General features: G+C 36.5%; 1 protein-coding gene across 4 annotated transcripts in view; it reads right to left on the bottom strand.

The window, feature by feature from the left end:
* Nucleotides 1-14,352, bottom strand: part of ADGRL4 (adhesion G protein-coupled receptor L4) — a 74,828-nt gene that overhangs the window by 19,894 nt on the left and 40,582 nt on the right. Inside the window, exons 4-11 of one of the 4 annotated variants that reach the window (XM_082053049.1) lie at nt 9,801-9,956; nt 9,211-9,281; nt 7,276-7,449; nt 7,000-7,183; nt 4,694-4,810; nt 3,402-3,595; nt 1,944-2,114; nt 222-425 (exon numbers count right to left, since the gene is read on the bottom strand). In XM_082053049.1, the coding sequence (XP_081909175.1) occupies nt 222-425; nt 1,944-2,114; nt 3,402-3,595; nt 4,694-4,810; nt 7,000-7,183; nt 7,276-7,449; nt 9,211-9,281; nt 9,801-9,956 (1,271 nt within the window). The remainder of the gene's footprint in view (nt 1-221; nt 426-1,943; nt 2,115-3,401; nt 3,596-4,693; nt 4,811-6,999; nt 7,184-7,275; nt 7,450-9,210; nt 9,282-9,800; nt 9,957-14,352) is intronic. The other 3 variants (XM_082053051.1, XM_082053050.1, XM_082053052.1) reach the window with 3 other exon arrangements.

Raw genomic sequence — 14,352 nt, 5'->3', positions numbered from 1 at the left:
TAAATGAAATCCAAGGAGCAAAGTCAATATACGACAGCTCAGGTGAAGACCTTACTTCTTTAAATGACCATTTTATGTTCCCTGTTACTCAACTGGGAAGTCAGTGTCACTAGAACATCCATGCTGATATTGGGAAATATTGCAAGTAGATGGAAGATCATATCTTATAGTGTATATTTAATTTACAATACAAAATCAAGATACAAGTGAAAACTACCCACCTTATTATTGTTCATATTAATTCCAATCAGAAAAATAAGTTCCGCCAGGAAAAGGCTGCAGCAGAGGTTTTTGTGAATTGTCGTTCTAGTGCTTTGAATTTCACTGAAGAACCAGAATGTAAAAATGCACATGGAGAGGCAAATCAACGAAATAATTATTCCTAGCTGAGTGATTCTTGTAAGAATGTTATAATTTGTAACACCCTAGGGGAAAATTATAATATAATATTTAAAAGAATGCCTTTGTACCTTCTCAAGAAAAACCTCATTCTATAATACAGTTCTTTTCTTCTTTTCTACAAAATATTAATCAAAGCTGTTTGTAGAATTTCACTGCAAATGTACACTTTGCATAATCTAAAAAGTATTGTTTTATTGTGAGACAGATATAATTCTAGGGGAAATTAGTAATGAACTGTATACATTCCTGCTCTTGCATTTTCTGATATTCCTTAATAAAACTCTTTATTAACATCAGTATCTCCTAATAAGATTTTAAAAATCAGATCATTTTAGTGAATGACAAATTCACTGGCAGTAGGACATATATTAATATGACATGAACATTTTCTAATATAAAAGGACTTATCACAGCAGTGACTTAGATAAGCAAAATTGAATAACCGTCTTACTGAATTTGCAACATGATCAAAACAAGACTCTGAAATAACAATCACTTCAAACAAATGCTATTCCAGATTTGTAACATGAACATTCTCCAAAGAAACATAGGCTATTTTGATATTGGATGTGAATATTTTCTCTACAGGAAAACAGATACATTTGCTGCTTGGTATTTGCACAAAGAATCTCTGAAATACGTTATTGTGCATCAGCATAAGGAGAGTATTCAGCTGACCATAAAATGTCTCAATTTTTTTTTTCTTTCTAAATAAAGGACCAGAGATTATTCTCCTCCCAGCCTTCCTTTTGAAAATAACTATATAAGTACCTGCAAAGGTTTTAAATCTGAACTGAAGACTTAGGATGCTATTTAGCAACCAGGAAACAGCCTCTATCAGCATGAAATTCACAGTGTGAGAGAACTGTCTCAATACAGTATATTCATGCTAATATTCTGCTTGCTGTCATTTCTGATACCTCCTAAAGCTGCCTCCTGAGGCAGGACCTGAGCTCCTTCAGATCCCCACACAGACCCTGGAAATCTATATGGCACCTTAATATAAGAAGGACATAAATTGAGTGGTCATTCTCATTATTTTGCGCTGGTCATGGGTGTCCATGTTTAATAGTCATAAACTTCAAACTGATTATGCTATTGTAAATTATCAGGAGAGAATTTAAAGCAGAATTTTAAATGCCAAGGTTAGATAAATGGGTGGTAAAGTTTTGTGAGAGACAAATTCTGGGCCATATGGTTACTGACCACCAATGAATGCCAGTTAAATCCCACAGCAGTCTTAAAGTTGGGATTTAAAATTTAAAGCAATGCACCAAAAATAAGCACAACAGGCTGTGTCTTTGGAACAAGATACTTTGCTGCATCACTGCTCTGTAATACTGCAGCGAGGACATAAGGAAATTCAAACACATATGGGAGGAATTTTGTTTGCTCTGTGCACAATAAATTGTGTGTTTGCTGAAGGAAAATAAGAGACAACCTAAAGGGGGAAAAGTACATAAGTTGCACTGAAATAGAAACATGAGGAATGAAGACTGGAGAAAGTATCAGGTAAAACACTGAATTAAAATAGCACTTACAACAGAGCCACCTGAGGACATCAAAACAGCAAAGTGCGTCAGATGATTACATTTGCATGAGATATGAGTGGAGTTGGAATGTGTCAGCTCACAGCCTTCTGTAGCCCAGTTGCCATTCATTGTGTCTACTGAGTAGTTCCAAAATGCACATTTAATATCTTTATCTGCAGTCTGGAACAGAAACAAGATGTTTTACTGATGGCAAAAGACAGGATATTTCCTATCAAGAGACTTTTCTCACGTTAGCCAGAGCAATTCATTAAAAATTGCTGGTTATCATTGGAAGGTTGGGAAATAAAACCATTCTGCAAGGCCTATTCCAAGCAATTAAAACAAGTCTGGGAATGGAAGCATTTTATCCTCACAGCTAACACCCCACCAAACATGCAGGCTAATCAGATTACTGAACCCTTCTGGCTCTTGCGAAGGTGTTGGAATTTTTACCTACTAAAAACATCATTATATTTACTCCTGCACCTGCTGAACACGGACTAAACCCCAAGGTTACAGACACATTGCTTGTCCTGCTCATAGTTCCTTCCAAAGGAGCAGTTCAAAAACTGAGACCTATTCTGTGCATTTTATTAAGTAATCTGGGAGAAAGGCAGGGTCACACCACACCTGATATATCAAGTGTGAAAACAGCAATGAATAAGACCATTAGTATTATTTATTATGGCTACTGCTTTCTAACACTAGTCAAAGTCCCCACTGTACTAGAAGTTGTATAAATATATGAAAATTGATATAAAGTTGATATCTAGTGCAAATATTAGAAATAACAAATTTAAAAGCTGCATAACCAAGATTAACACCTTGCCCCACTGCCCACCCTCCCTACAGAGCTTCACTTTCTTCTTATGCTTCTGCAAATTCTTTGTGCTATTTAGATGGTTCTTCATATGCAATTGAAGTCAGCAATCTCTATATATACTGGAAGTAAAACTCAATTTAAATTAATGCATTCAGATTTCAGAAACAATAAAGATTCAATACTATAGGTTCTCTGTTAACGCTTAGCTACAGGTTAACTTTGTGCATTATTTTGAAGCATTTTTTCTTTTGTTTATTTATTTAGTATGTTTTTTAACCACCTCAGAAGCTTTCAGAAAAAAAAAAAAAAAACAAACACCTAAATAGACAATAATCAGGGTCCTGTACTATTCTCTGATTCAGGCACCTACATTTTATTCACACTGCAACCCACCAAAGATGGCATTGTTGCCCTTGCTTTAGTCCCATAGCACTTTTCGCTGTATCATATTTAGTATATTGCACTTAGGATGTCACATTTGAGATTATAATTTATTTCTCTAATAAGATTAAACTCACATCAGCAAACAACAGAATTATGTCTCAATACATTATTATACAATGCAGGTACGGTTACATTACACAAAATAATTAGCTGTTGTTTGGTTTTATTTGAAGTTGATAATAATAAAAAAAACCCCTTACCTTGGCATACTTTAAGGTAAATGTTATTTTCTCAAGCTCATAGAGCGAAGGTGGATTTGAGCTAATTGCAACAGCTATAACTGATGAGCTTACTGTCTGTCTCTGCTCTGAAGCATCTTTCAAGGAGCGGTTTTTAGGCGATGAAAGCAAAGAACCAATATTGTTATACCGCAGAAAGACAACTGCAACGGTGCCTATCAATCAAACAGACCATGTTTAGTAGTTGGTGGGTTTTTTATAGAAGAACAAAATTGAAGACATTAAGAAAACAATAAACAATAGACATTATTGCTGCTATTGCATAAAATATGCAAAACAGATGGAATCTTTGTGGAATACTTATAAAAATGTTTTAGTGACAATGAAATATAGCTTTATTTAAAACAATGTAACTGCCATTAGAAATAAAAATGTGTGTTCGCATTGGAAATTCTAATTAGATAGATGCATATATATTTTTTCTAGAGTAATTTATGTTTGCTGCTGTTCCGCAATTGGCTGCACATGTAGTGTCAGGTCTCATAAACTAAAATGGCTCAGACCGGAGGGAGATACTAGACCTCTCTGAAGTACTTGGCTTGCTTTGGCTTCCATTATGGTGGAGCCAGGAGGCAAGACACATAGGGAAAAAGAAAGCAAAAGGTATTTTAGGATGCAGTGTTGATCTGATAAAAATGTCATGCTTTTTCTCTCTGGTACCAAGATAAACCTTAGTTTTAGATACTGGTGAGATATTGGTGAAATTCAAATTAGCTAGAAGATTAAGACTTCAAAAAATCTTCTCTGTGTTTATTAGTTTAGGTGGTTTAATTCCAGAGCTGTTTAAACACATTTATTTATTTTCAATGATGACAGTAGTCATTAGCCATTTTTGTAGCACTCTGAGGTCCATACCAAGATCTGGGCCCTGCTGGTTTTGGTACTGAAGAATGCATGGTCCTGCCCCAGCGAGATATACTCTAAAAAGAAAAGATGCACCAGTTTTTGAAGAACTGACACAGAATGTTGAAGGGGCTAGTCCAAAGTCACACTGTAGATACATGGCTAAGAAAAGGATAAAACACAGGTTTCTGAGTGGATGCTCAATATGCCACTGGAAATGTTAGAAATACCTGTCTTGAGACAATATGGGGTAGGTGACACAGGGATAAAAATACCTTGACTTCTGGTTAGTTGGCAGAGCTGAAGCTCGGTCTTGGTAAACCGCAAATTCGGTTACTTACTAGTGGGCCAAATTCTATCCAAGGTGTTTACTAACCCACCTACTCGCTAACCTTTTTTTTTTTTCTTACCATTATGATGAGATTCCTCCCTCTTCTTTGGAGAGATCTTTATGTAATCTCCCCCCGTGTATACATGAGGGTGAATATGTTTCATGTGGTGTGAATCAAAAGCAAAAACCTTGAGTGCTGCAAAAGAAGAAAAATACTGTACAAATCACAGCTCCATTATGGTCTACCGTACCTTACAGTTGGGTTAATAAATGTGTTATTGGATTGCATAATTACTCTGAATTTTAAGAATATATGATTATGCCATATATTTCAAGAAAAATGCTATTAATATAGCATGTTTGCTTAAACCTCTATATTTTGTTATTTTCCTGCATACATTTTGCTCTCATACTTTTTATTCCTTCCATGAAAAATACAGTCTTTTATTTACCTTGCATTAAATTAGGCATTGGAAAGAATAATGTAGGTTACTTTAGAAAGAGCTATTGCTTTATTAAAGATGCATTTCTGAAAGGGACCACAAATCACAATTATAAAAAGCAAAGCATAAAATTCTCTACTGAATAGCAACATTTGATAAAAGCCAATTTTTGAAAAGTATATATTTTATAGTTATCTATCCATGCTACCAAATGCACACTGCACCATGAAATAATGATGTGTCTTGTCAAAAAGCAAACAAACAAGTATCACCCCTCAGGACAAAAACTACATTAGGGGACATTGAGCTCTTTACTTGGTTCATTATAGTGCTGAGTTTCAATCACCCAGGATGGGAACAAAAAAAAAAAAGTCAATCAAGGCTTTTTTTAAAGGAGAAAACAAAACAACAACAAACAAATCTAAAACTTGACTGATGGAGGAATATCACTAAGCTAGACCATCTGCATTGCTTATAGCACAGCACACAAAAATAATATGAGCTATTCAATAGACCAGCTGTCAGAAAATGTTTGTCAGGACGTAAGAAATAGTTTTCCGTGGCTGGAGTTTTGAAAAGCTTGTAGCTCAAGAGCTTGCACTATAACAACCAGTGGAGAGAGAGCAGTAATGCTATGGGTCTTGTCCCAAAATAGATGTGTGGGGTGCGTATAAGCTCTGTGGAAAATATATTCATGCTGAGAGTCAATAACAAAAGATGTTAGTCTTTGGGGCCACTTTGGAAAAGAGATCATAGAGTTTCCCATTTTGGAACAAAAGCAAGCCAAAAAATGATTGATCTTTCAACATGGAAATTCCCTCCCATTCTCTTGATCAGCTTTTTTTGTCGCCTTAGTCTAAGTGATGTCCACGCTGCCACCAGAGCCTGCACCCGAATCCTCCCTCTGCTTGACCTTCATGGCCCCAGCTTCGGGGCCATGAGGAATTGGCCCCTCAGTGCTGGCTCCTGGCACCGCTCTGGATGTGCCGCATGCCCAGAGGTGCTCTGCATCAGCGGAAACCTGCTTCTGCAGAGTTTATGTCATGGAAAAAAATCTGTCCCTATATTTTCATCAATCTTGCTAATTTAGTTTCAGAAAGGTGAGGGAAGAACAGGAGGTTTGACCTGCCTTGGGACCAAAGGAGAAATTTTTCTCATCAAATCATCTTCTAAACCAGTAAGAGGTACTGAAGGACTGTACTGAATCTACAATAAGAAATCAGGTCACATGCAGTTTGAGTAGATTCAGGAAAAACAAAAATGAAAGAGTGGCCAATGCCAAAGGAATCAGAAATGCTTTATTAGGATTTTCAGAAGCAGGTGGTATTATCCTTAGTCTGCTTCCTTTGAAGGAATAGTAGAATTATTGTTACCACAGGGAAATCAGCAGGATTTGGCGTGAAGACACCAGCACACAGAGGCAAGGTAGGAGAGCAAAATGGACTAACCAGTTCTTCTCTGAAATTCCTCTGAAAATGAGGAATTTCTCTGAAAATAAAGCCATGCAAGACTGGATTCACTGCATACAATCCTTATTCCAAGTTCATTTATAATACCTTCCCTGAACGAAAAAGAGTAAAAAATCCGTATAGAGCAAATACAATTTTGATTCCACTGGTGTTTTTATGCATATAAGGCGTATAAGATAATTTTGTGCGTATAAGATGCATCCAGATTCACAGTGACAGTGTGACTATAGCAAGAGATTGAAACACACTCTAAAAGGACAACTTCCCACAGCCACTGGGTTCTGGGCTCTAATGTTCAATCTTTGAAAATTATGATACCTACACTGAAAGTCAGGTGTTAGTTATGAAACTCATACAAATTAACACCTGTATGTTTCACATAACAGCATCTCTAATCTTCATAATTGTGCGGAAAAACTTCTTAGTGTAACCCACATCTGAAGTATAGCTTAGATTTATTTTCTTTATCTTACCTATGTCACTTGAATTAGCATCTAGCTGTGTTGTCTTTTTTAAGTTCTGTGACATGAGAAGTGTCGCTTGTTCTGCAGTGTGCAACAGCTTAGTCAGGCTCCGTCTTTGGTTATCTACAGGCAGAGCTTCCCAGGCTGTAATTTTGTCTTTTTGTAAAAAATTGTTCAGCGTGCTAACAAAAACCTGTAAATAAAATAATATTTTTAAGCCAAAGAGTCATACACTATTTGTAAAATAAGACAAAATCACACAGCTTTCAGGCTTGATCCACTCACATTAATGGTTGTATTACGAATTGCTTCATTGTCAGAAACCGAGTAATGCATGGTATTCAGTGATGAATACGATAGTGCTTCAACATATGAAATCACATCTACAGGTAAAAGTGGTCCCAAAGTATTCTTATTAATTTCTTGCAGCATCTCCAGGGGTGTTTTAAAATGACTAATCTGAAAAATACAAAAATTCACATCTGATTAAAACAGGTAAAGTCACATTTTTGCAAATGAAAGTAAAGCCAATGCAAATGACGAATTTCCATGAGTTAACATACTGGTTTTTGAGACTCTTGTGCACTTGTGCATAAAAAGAAGCAGTAATTAAATCAACAGGTTGACTTATAAATCAATGGTGTTACACATGCCTGGTATAACCCTAACAAGCAAGTATGATTTTTTTTTAAGTCATCTGCTATCATTACCCTTCTTTCTCTTTTTTTTTTCTTATTTATTACTGTAGCTCAGTGTTATCTTAATGCATCAAAACAAATTAGTAAATGTTCTGTAAAAATAAATAAGTATTTGTGATATGGTTACTCTCTTGAGTCTTTTTTGTCAAATTTTAGCTGAAGAGGTGGGCGGTATTTATATTTTTAGGGTTTTTTTGGTGTGTGTTTTGTTTTGTTTTTTTCAAGTGCAGATTATAAAGTATGTGGCTTAGTGAAATTGCACTGCCTATTTCACCTTCACTGCTTCAGTTTATGAACTGCTAAATGCACTTACATAAAACAATTAGTTTAAAAAGTAATAAACTAGAGACGGTGAGATGAAGACTAAAATTGCAAGTTTCAGTCTCATGGGTGAAAAAGAAAAGAATTATTACTTCATGATACTGAAATCTAATGAGATTTTAGCCATCAACCCCCCCCTCCCCAACACCTGATTTTATAAGATCAGGAGTCTCTGCTGCTAAACAGCTTTTGTGGGGCTTCCTTCATCTTTGACCTCAACTGAATAGAACTAGAATATAGGCTAAAAAATTGGCTAAAAGTTGACACTGTTATTTATAAGAAATTGAGGTATTTTGCCTTATTACTTTGATTTACATTTAGTTTGACTTCATATTAAAAAAACCCAAACAGACAAACAAACAACAAACAAAAAAAACCACCCAAACAAATAACAACCTTCAATTTAAGATCCTGCTGTGGCATTTACCATGTCTTTATGCATAAATGCAGTAAGCATGTATTATATTTAATATAATATTTTACACTGCAGGTTAACATAGAAAGCATGTTAATACAATGCATATCTTATACTAGGTAAGTGTAAAATGCTCAGTGTAAAATGCAAACATACACAGCTGGTTTTAATTCATTTATCCTTTTAAATTAGGCAATACTATAACTGTACACTAATGAACAGTGAATTCATTAATATTTTTAAAATTCACTTCAGGAATCTCTGCCTCCAGTGAAAAAGGTCTTGAGTCCAGAGTCTTGGAGTCTATACATTCTGTGCCACTTTACATACTATGCTTTGAGGAGTAAATATACTAGCATACCAGGGTGTTATTGCTCCATTTTCTATTTTGTCACTTGTTGACATTACTTTTGTAAGCTATCTTGCTGCCTTTCAACTCTGAACAAGCAAATAATTGCACATCAGTAAATGCAACAATGTGTAACTTCAGAAATTACAGAACCAGTTGAGTGATTACCACACTCCTGAATTTTTCATGCATCATGACTCACTTTACTGGAAACAGAACACACAGACTCCCAGCAAGTTGTTATCGTGATTTGAACATACAACTCATTTCAAATAATTTGCAATTATTAGAGAGACCTCTGTAAACATGCTTAAGTTCAATTGTATGCTTAAAGCATTTGTTAAAAGCTCCTTAAGAACTATTATAACTGAAATAACAGTTCCAAACAGAAACAATTAAAGGATTTGGCAATTAATCTATAAACCAATGCTACTTACTCCAGCTAAAGTTCTATTAATATGTTCAGTTATGCAGTCTTTGTATAACTCACACTTGGCCTTTGGATTTTCTGTAGAAATTAAAGAGAAAGTAATTATATATTGCAGATTAATCAATATTCAATATATACTCATTGTAAGAGCTCTTGTTTAAACCACCAGCATTGTGAATTTATGCACGTAAGACACAGCACTGCATTCTCAAACTTCAACTGCTAAGACTTTTTCTTGGCCAAATTTACAGCACCGGATTGGACTCAGGCTCTGAGCTTTTGTTTTACTCAGGTAGATAGTTTGGCCTCTTTTCTTGGGACTTCCACAGGTGAAGTTAAGACACAGCTCAAATTTACAGAGAGGAGAACAGGTCTGACAACTCGGAGGAGGTATCCATTATTTCAAATGGATTTCATCTCACTGGTTAGCAAAAATACATATATGAAACAATTCTATTCTCAGGAAATGTAGATACCACTGCCCAGCCTCTTTTTCTTGTCTCACTGATTAATCTTACTGAAGATAAAGAGGCACTGGTGGGTTTCTCAGAAGATGTAGCTCTATAATAACACATAAACCTTTATAATATCAGGTACCTTGGCAGGAAGTGCCATCATTTGGCTTAAACTGCAATTTTCCTGTGGATGGTTGATAACCTTCCTTACAGGAGCAGTTATACCCTCCATCCACGTTTTCACATTTTGCATGATCTCCACAGGCAACAGTTCCTTCAGTGCTGCACTCATCTACATCTGCAAATATTGTGAGAAATTGAATTTTTTATTAAGTATTTACAGACTAACACCTTGTGCTTTGTTGGTAATAGCCCTGCACACTGCAAGCAGTGTCATAATAAAATTTCATGGGGAAAAAAAAAAAAGGCAAAAACTTAAAGACAAACTTTAGGGCAAAACACCTCCCAATTATAATACTTAGGGATTAGAAGAATAAATCATAATTGATCATCTTTTTATGCCACCACTTTTATTGCTATATAATACTGCATTGTTCATGTTTTAAACCACCAGTTTAAACATTAATTCTATCATAACAAAATGCTCAGCATGATGCAAATAATCTGATATCCATTTTCCAGAGATTAGACTAAATAGATTTTCTCAGCCTTATGATTCAGTTAGAAAAGAGAAAGAAAACTGCAGCCTTTTCTTTTAAGTCACGGCATTAAAACGATGCTACAAAAGATCACTCTATCCATCTCGTTAATCTAAGATTTAAGCTCTGTGCCCTTTAAAGTTTTTGGCATGTCTTTTTATTTTTTAATCCACATTTAAATTACATTTGCCTAAAATGGCTTTTGTGCTTGTAAATAATTTGCCATTAGGAAGACAGGTTCAGTAACTGGGTGGGGCACAGTCCAAGAGTTAAACTGATGAATTCCGGTAAGCGAATCCATGAATTGATCGATTTAGGAGAGCTGGGTCCTAACTCTCTGGCTGGAGTGGGGATTATTTTGCATTATTTGGTTGGCTGAGGATAGAGATCAAATAACTCAACGGAGAAAGTAAACTGGGAACAATACCAAATAATTCTGAAGAATGAAGTAATGGACTGTGAAATGCTGTGCTGGAAAGGAGAAAAGAGTGAACAGCTTTGGGACAGGTATATCTAATGAAATGTGTTGAGAAATGAAGAAGTGACTTGTGAGCAGATTTAAAGGAACAGCATGAGGGGAGAAGAGCCTGAAAACTGAAGAGAAGGACAGTAAAGGCAGAGAGGGGGTGAATGGAGAGGAACACAACTTAAGAACTTGCATGACACTGAATTTGGGAAATTAGTGAAAAAAGGAGAACAGATTAACTGATCAGTGGAGAAGAATAGTGACCTGAATTGATAGGGGCCCGTCGTGCAGCTGGATGGGTTTTAACAACAAACAGGCAGAAAGGAGTTATAGGGGGCTAGAAATGCACTATTAGCATATGTGAACTATGTTTTTGTGTGTGCTTTTCTTTTGATAGAGCATTGTTGGTGGTTATCAAAAAAGAATGTAACAAAAATGAGCAATAATGTATGTGAAATAAGATTGCTAGAGAAATTGTGGAAGAACAGAAAAATGTACTGTATGTCTGTGGGTGTATCTAGGGAATACAGAAAGATGTCTGAAGGATACCTGGGGGCCATTTGCCTATTTGGACAGCATTTTTGTTAACCTAGTAGAACATTACTAATGGCAAGAGAGCCTTTCTGCATCCACACACTTTTTTGCTGTTTTGTGCCTCATTCCCCAGTTCCTTCTGTTCAGAAGCCAAGAGGTCTTCCTAGGGTTCACGGAGATGGTTGAGGTCTCACCTCACTTTCACACCCCTACTTTCCTCACCAAGCAGTGACTCTGATTTGCACCTGAAATGCTGCTTTTTAAGCCCATGGTTCAGAATCTCCCATTGAAAAGCTGTTCAGACACCCACCTGCCAGGAGCAAGAAGGAGAGGTGGGTCTGGAAGCACACCCGCCCTCCCCAGCACAACCATCTCTGCTCTTCAGATGGGGGCGCCAAGGGGGCTGTGTGTCTGAATGGGCTGGGGCAAGCACTGAGGTTTAAAGTACAATGTTAAATTACAATTATCTGCATTAGGGCAATAGTTTGTTTCCATATTTAATGCCCCAAACTGCAAATGTTTCTATTTAACAAGCTGAGTTTTGCATTATCCATACTTTCAGAATAATGGAGCTCACCATGCTATACAGCAATAAATCTGGCAAAAGTGAAGAAAAGGGGAAAAAGAAGCTTAATATACTGCTACACACAGGCTACCTCATAATTAAATGCTGTCATTTAAAGACATAAGGCTGAAGTTCTTACTCTTGCCATTTAAATAACCTCTAACATCAGTAAATTATAAAGCTCTTTTTGAAACAAGTGGGTGCCTGTCAGTGCCCTGTTGTGTGACTCTGTGTAAGACAGAGAAACTTGGAATGAATTGAAGTGTCAAGGGTGAAAACCATGACAATACCAGTTTGTATAACAAGAACACACATCAGTCCTATACCAAAGATTTATTTGGCCTTGTCAGCTACACAGAGAAGGACACGTACATCTTCACAAGGTATTCAGCATGTAGCACAGTGCTAAAACAGCAGCAATCGAGAGCAAGCTTTGCTAAAACTTACAATGACTTATAAATAAATAAATATTTGAATACTTTCCAGACTACGATTGCTAAGTATCACGTTTCCATGTAATTTACTGATGCAAGTATTTCAAAACTATTATGATAATTTGCTTTTCATGAACGTAGTTTGATAAATCATTTATTTGTCATTATTGGGTATTCATACAAATTACTCTTCCTTTTGTAATTATGTCAGATATTAAGTGTAATGGAGATTTTAATGAGAAGTCAGGATTATCCAAAACAACAGCAGAAACTCAAGTACCAAGGCACATATCTGGCAACAGGATGGCTATTTAAAGTCTGATAGAGACACCCTGTCGAGTACATGCAAATAGACTTTCTGCAGTTAAGTCGTCCATATGGAATGAGTCCATATCACGCCTATCTAATTGACTGTTTCCTAGAGAAGAAAAATCTCCTAGATGACAAAATTAAAAGGCAATAGGCCTGATCTTGGAAGGTACTAATCAGCTTTGTATCCCTTTTAAATCAATGAGATTGTCAGGGGCTGCCAACAATTTGTGAGAGTTGCAAGAATGCTGCTTTTAAATTCCTGCTTTGAAATACTGCGTGCGGTAGCTGTAGGTTTTTGTTTCTTTATATTTTGTAGTTATGTCTTTTTAACCAAATATGCAATTGTTGGACCACACATGGACAACAGCTTTTCAGTGCTTACAGCAATGGAGCTTTGGGGTGAGGATCTCAAACTGTCCTCCTTGATCTACTACAGGAGCGGGACTGGGCTGCCAAGGCTTGTGTGAACAGTCTTCACAGACAACATTCCCGAGCAAAGGTTGAAGAACAGCAGCTTTTTAAACAGAAGAGCATTTGCCACAGCTCTGCAAAAAGCCCTGGCCTTTTAGTAAATATTCAAAACAACTCCTGGGGCTGAACTTTGAAGCTTTTATAATAGCTCCGATCAGAAAAATAATATCACCAACACCACTTAGGCTAGTGTGAAAATAGATTTATAACCTTTTATTTTATTTCTGTGCTTCGTCACTCCTCATTTACTGCAGCAGGCAAGCAAATCCCAATTAAATTAAAAGTACTGAGAACAGTTATTATGTTCAGTCTTGCCAATTACCGGATTGTACCTACATCGCTTTGATTCCTCACCAGTCAGTCAAGACAGCTTGATGTCTACATTATACCTTCTGCTTATTAGTAGCTTGCAAGTGATTGAAAAGTCCAATTGCAAAGGACTAGATGTTCCCTCCCCATGTTTCCATACTGTGGAAGGCAGCAGCAGACACAAAGTAAAAATGAAAAGGCCTACGAATTGTACATGTAAAAGAAAAGTTGGCAATGTGGCATAATGCCATGTCCCATCCACTGAACAACTCCCCTGGCACATAAAAGGACTTGATGGAGAAGGGGTGTGTTCCCAATACCCTCAGAAGAAGCCAGGAAAAACTTGAAGAAAACTAACAGCATGTTCCTGGAAAAGGCAGAATAGCACAGATGTTACTTTCATCTTAAAGAGGGCCATTTTCATGTTTTTACTCTGCTGACCAGGGTGAAAAAAGTAGGTTTCTATTTCACCTTTTTATCTGCAGTTGAACACTCAAGAAAATGTGAAGTCTAGGGAAAAAAACTTGTTTTTTACACAGTAAATAGATTTGAATAGCTCACATTCAGAACAGCAGAAAAATATCATCTTCTGAATAATCACGTCTGCATTCCTCTTTTTTAATTCTCCATTTCCTTTCTCTTTCTCTTTTTTTCTCTCTCCCTACCCTCCAGTTCCTCCTCTATCTGCAGGTTTCATTGTCATCCCTTTGCTAATTCTGCCTAGTAACATGGATGAAGTACTGCTGAACCTCAACTCAAAACTTCACCTTCTGGTCAGATTAAAGGTGAGCTGACATTTCCCAAAGCTGTTGGCCCAAGTTTTCTTTTGATTCACTATCTTGAGAGTTATAATCACCTTGTATTTGGAAGTTTAATACAATATCCAAAGAGGGAAGGAATGCACATGTATGTGCCTATGGCCTTTGAAATAGACTCATACACAC

This window comes from Streptopelia decaocto (genome assembly GCF_964273445.1).
Source record: "Streptopelia decaocto genome assembly, chromosome: 5".
Classification (NCBI taxonomy): domain Eukaryota; kingdom Metazoa; phylum Chordata; class Aves; order Columbiformes; family Columbidae; genus Streptopelia; species Streptopelia decaocto.
Note: the sequence above shows the minus strand (reverse complement) of the source record. Positions and strands in the feature narration are given on the sequence as shown.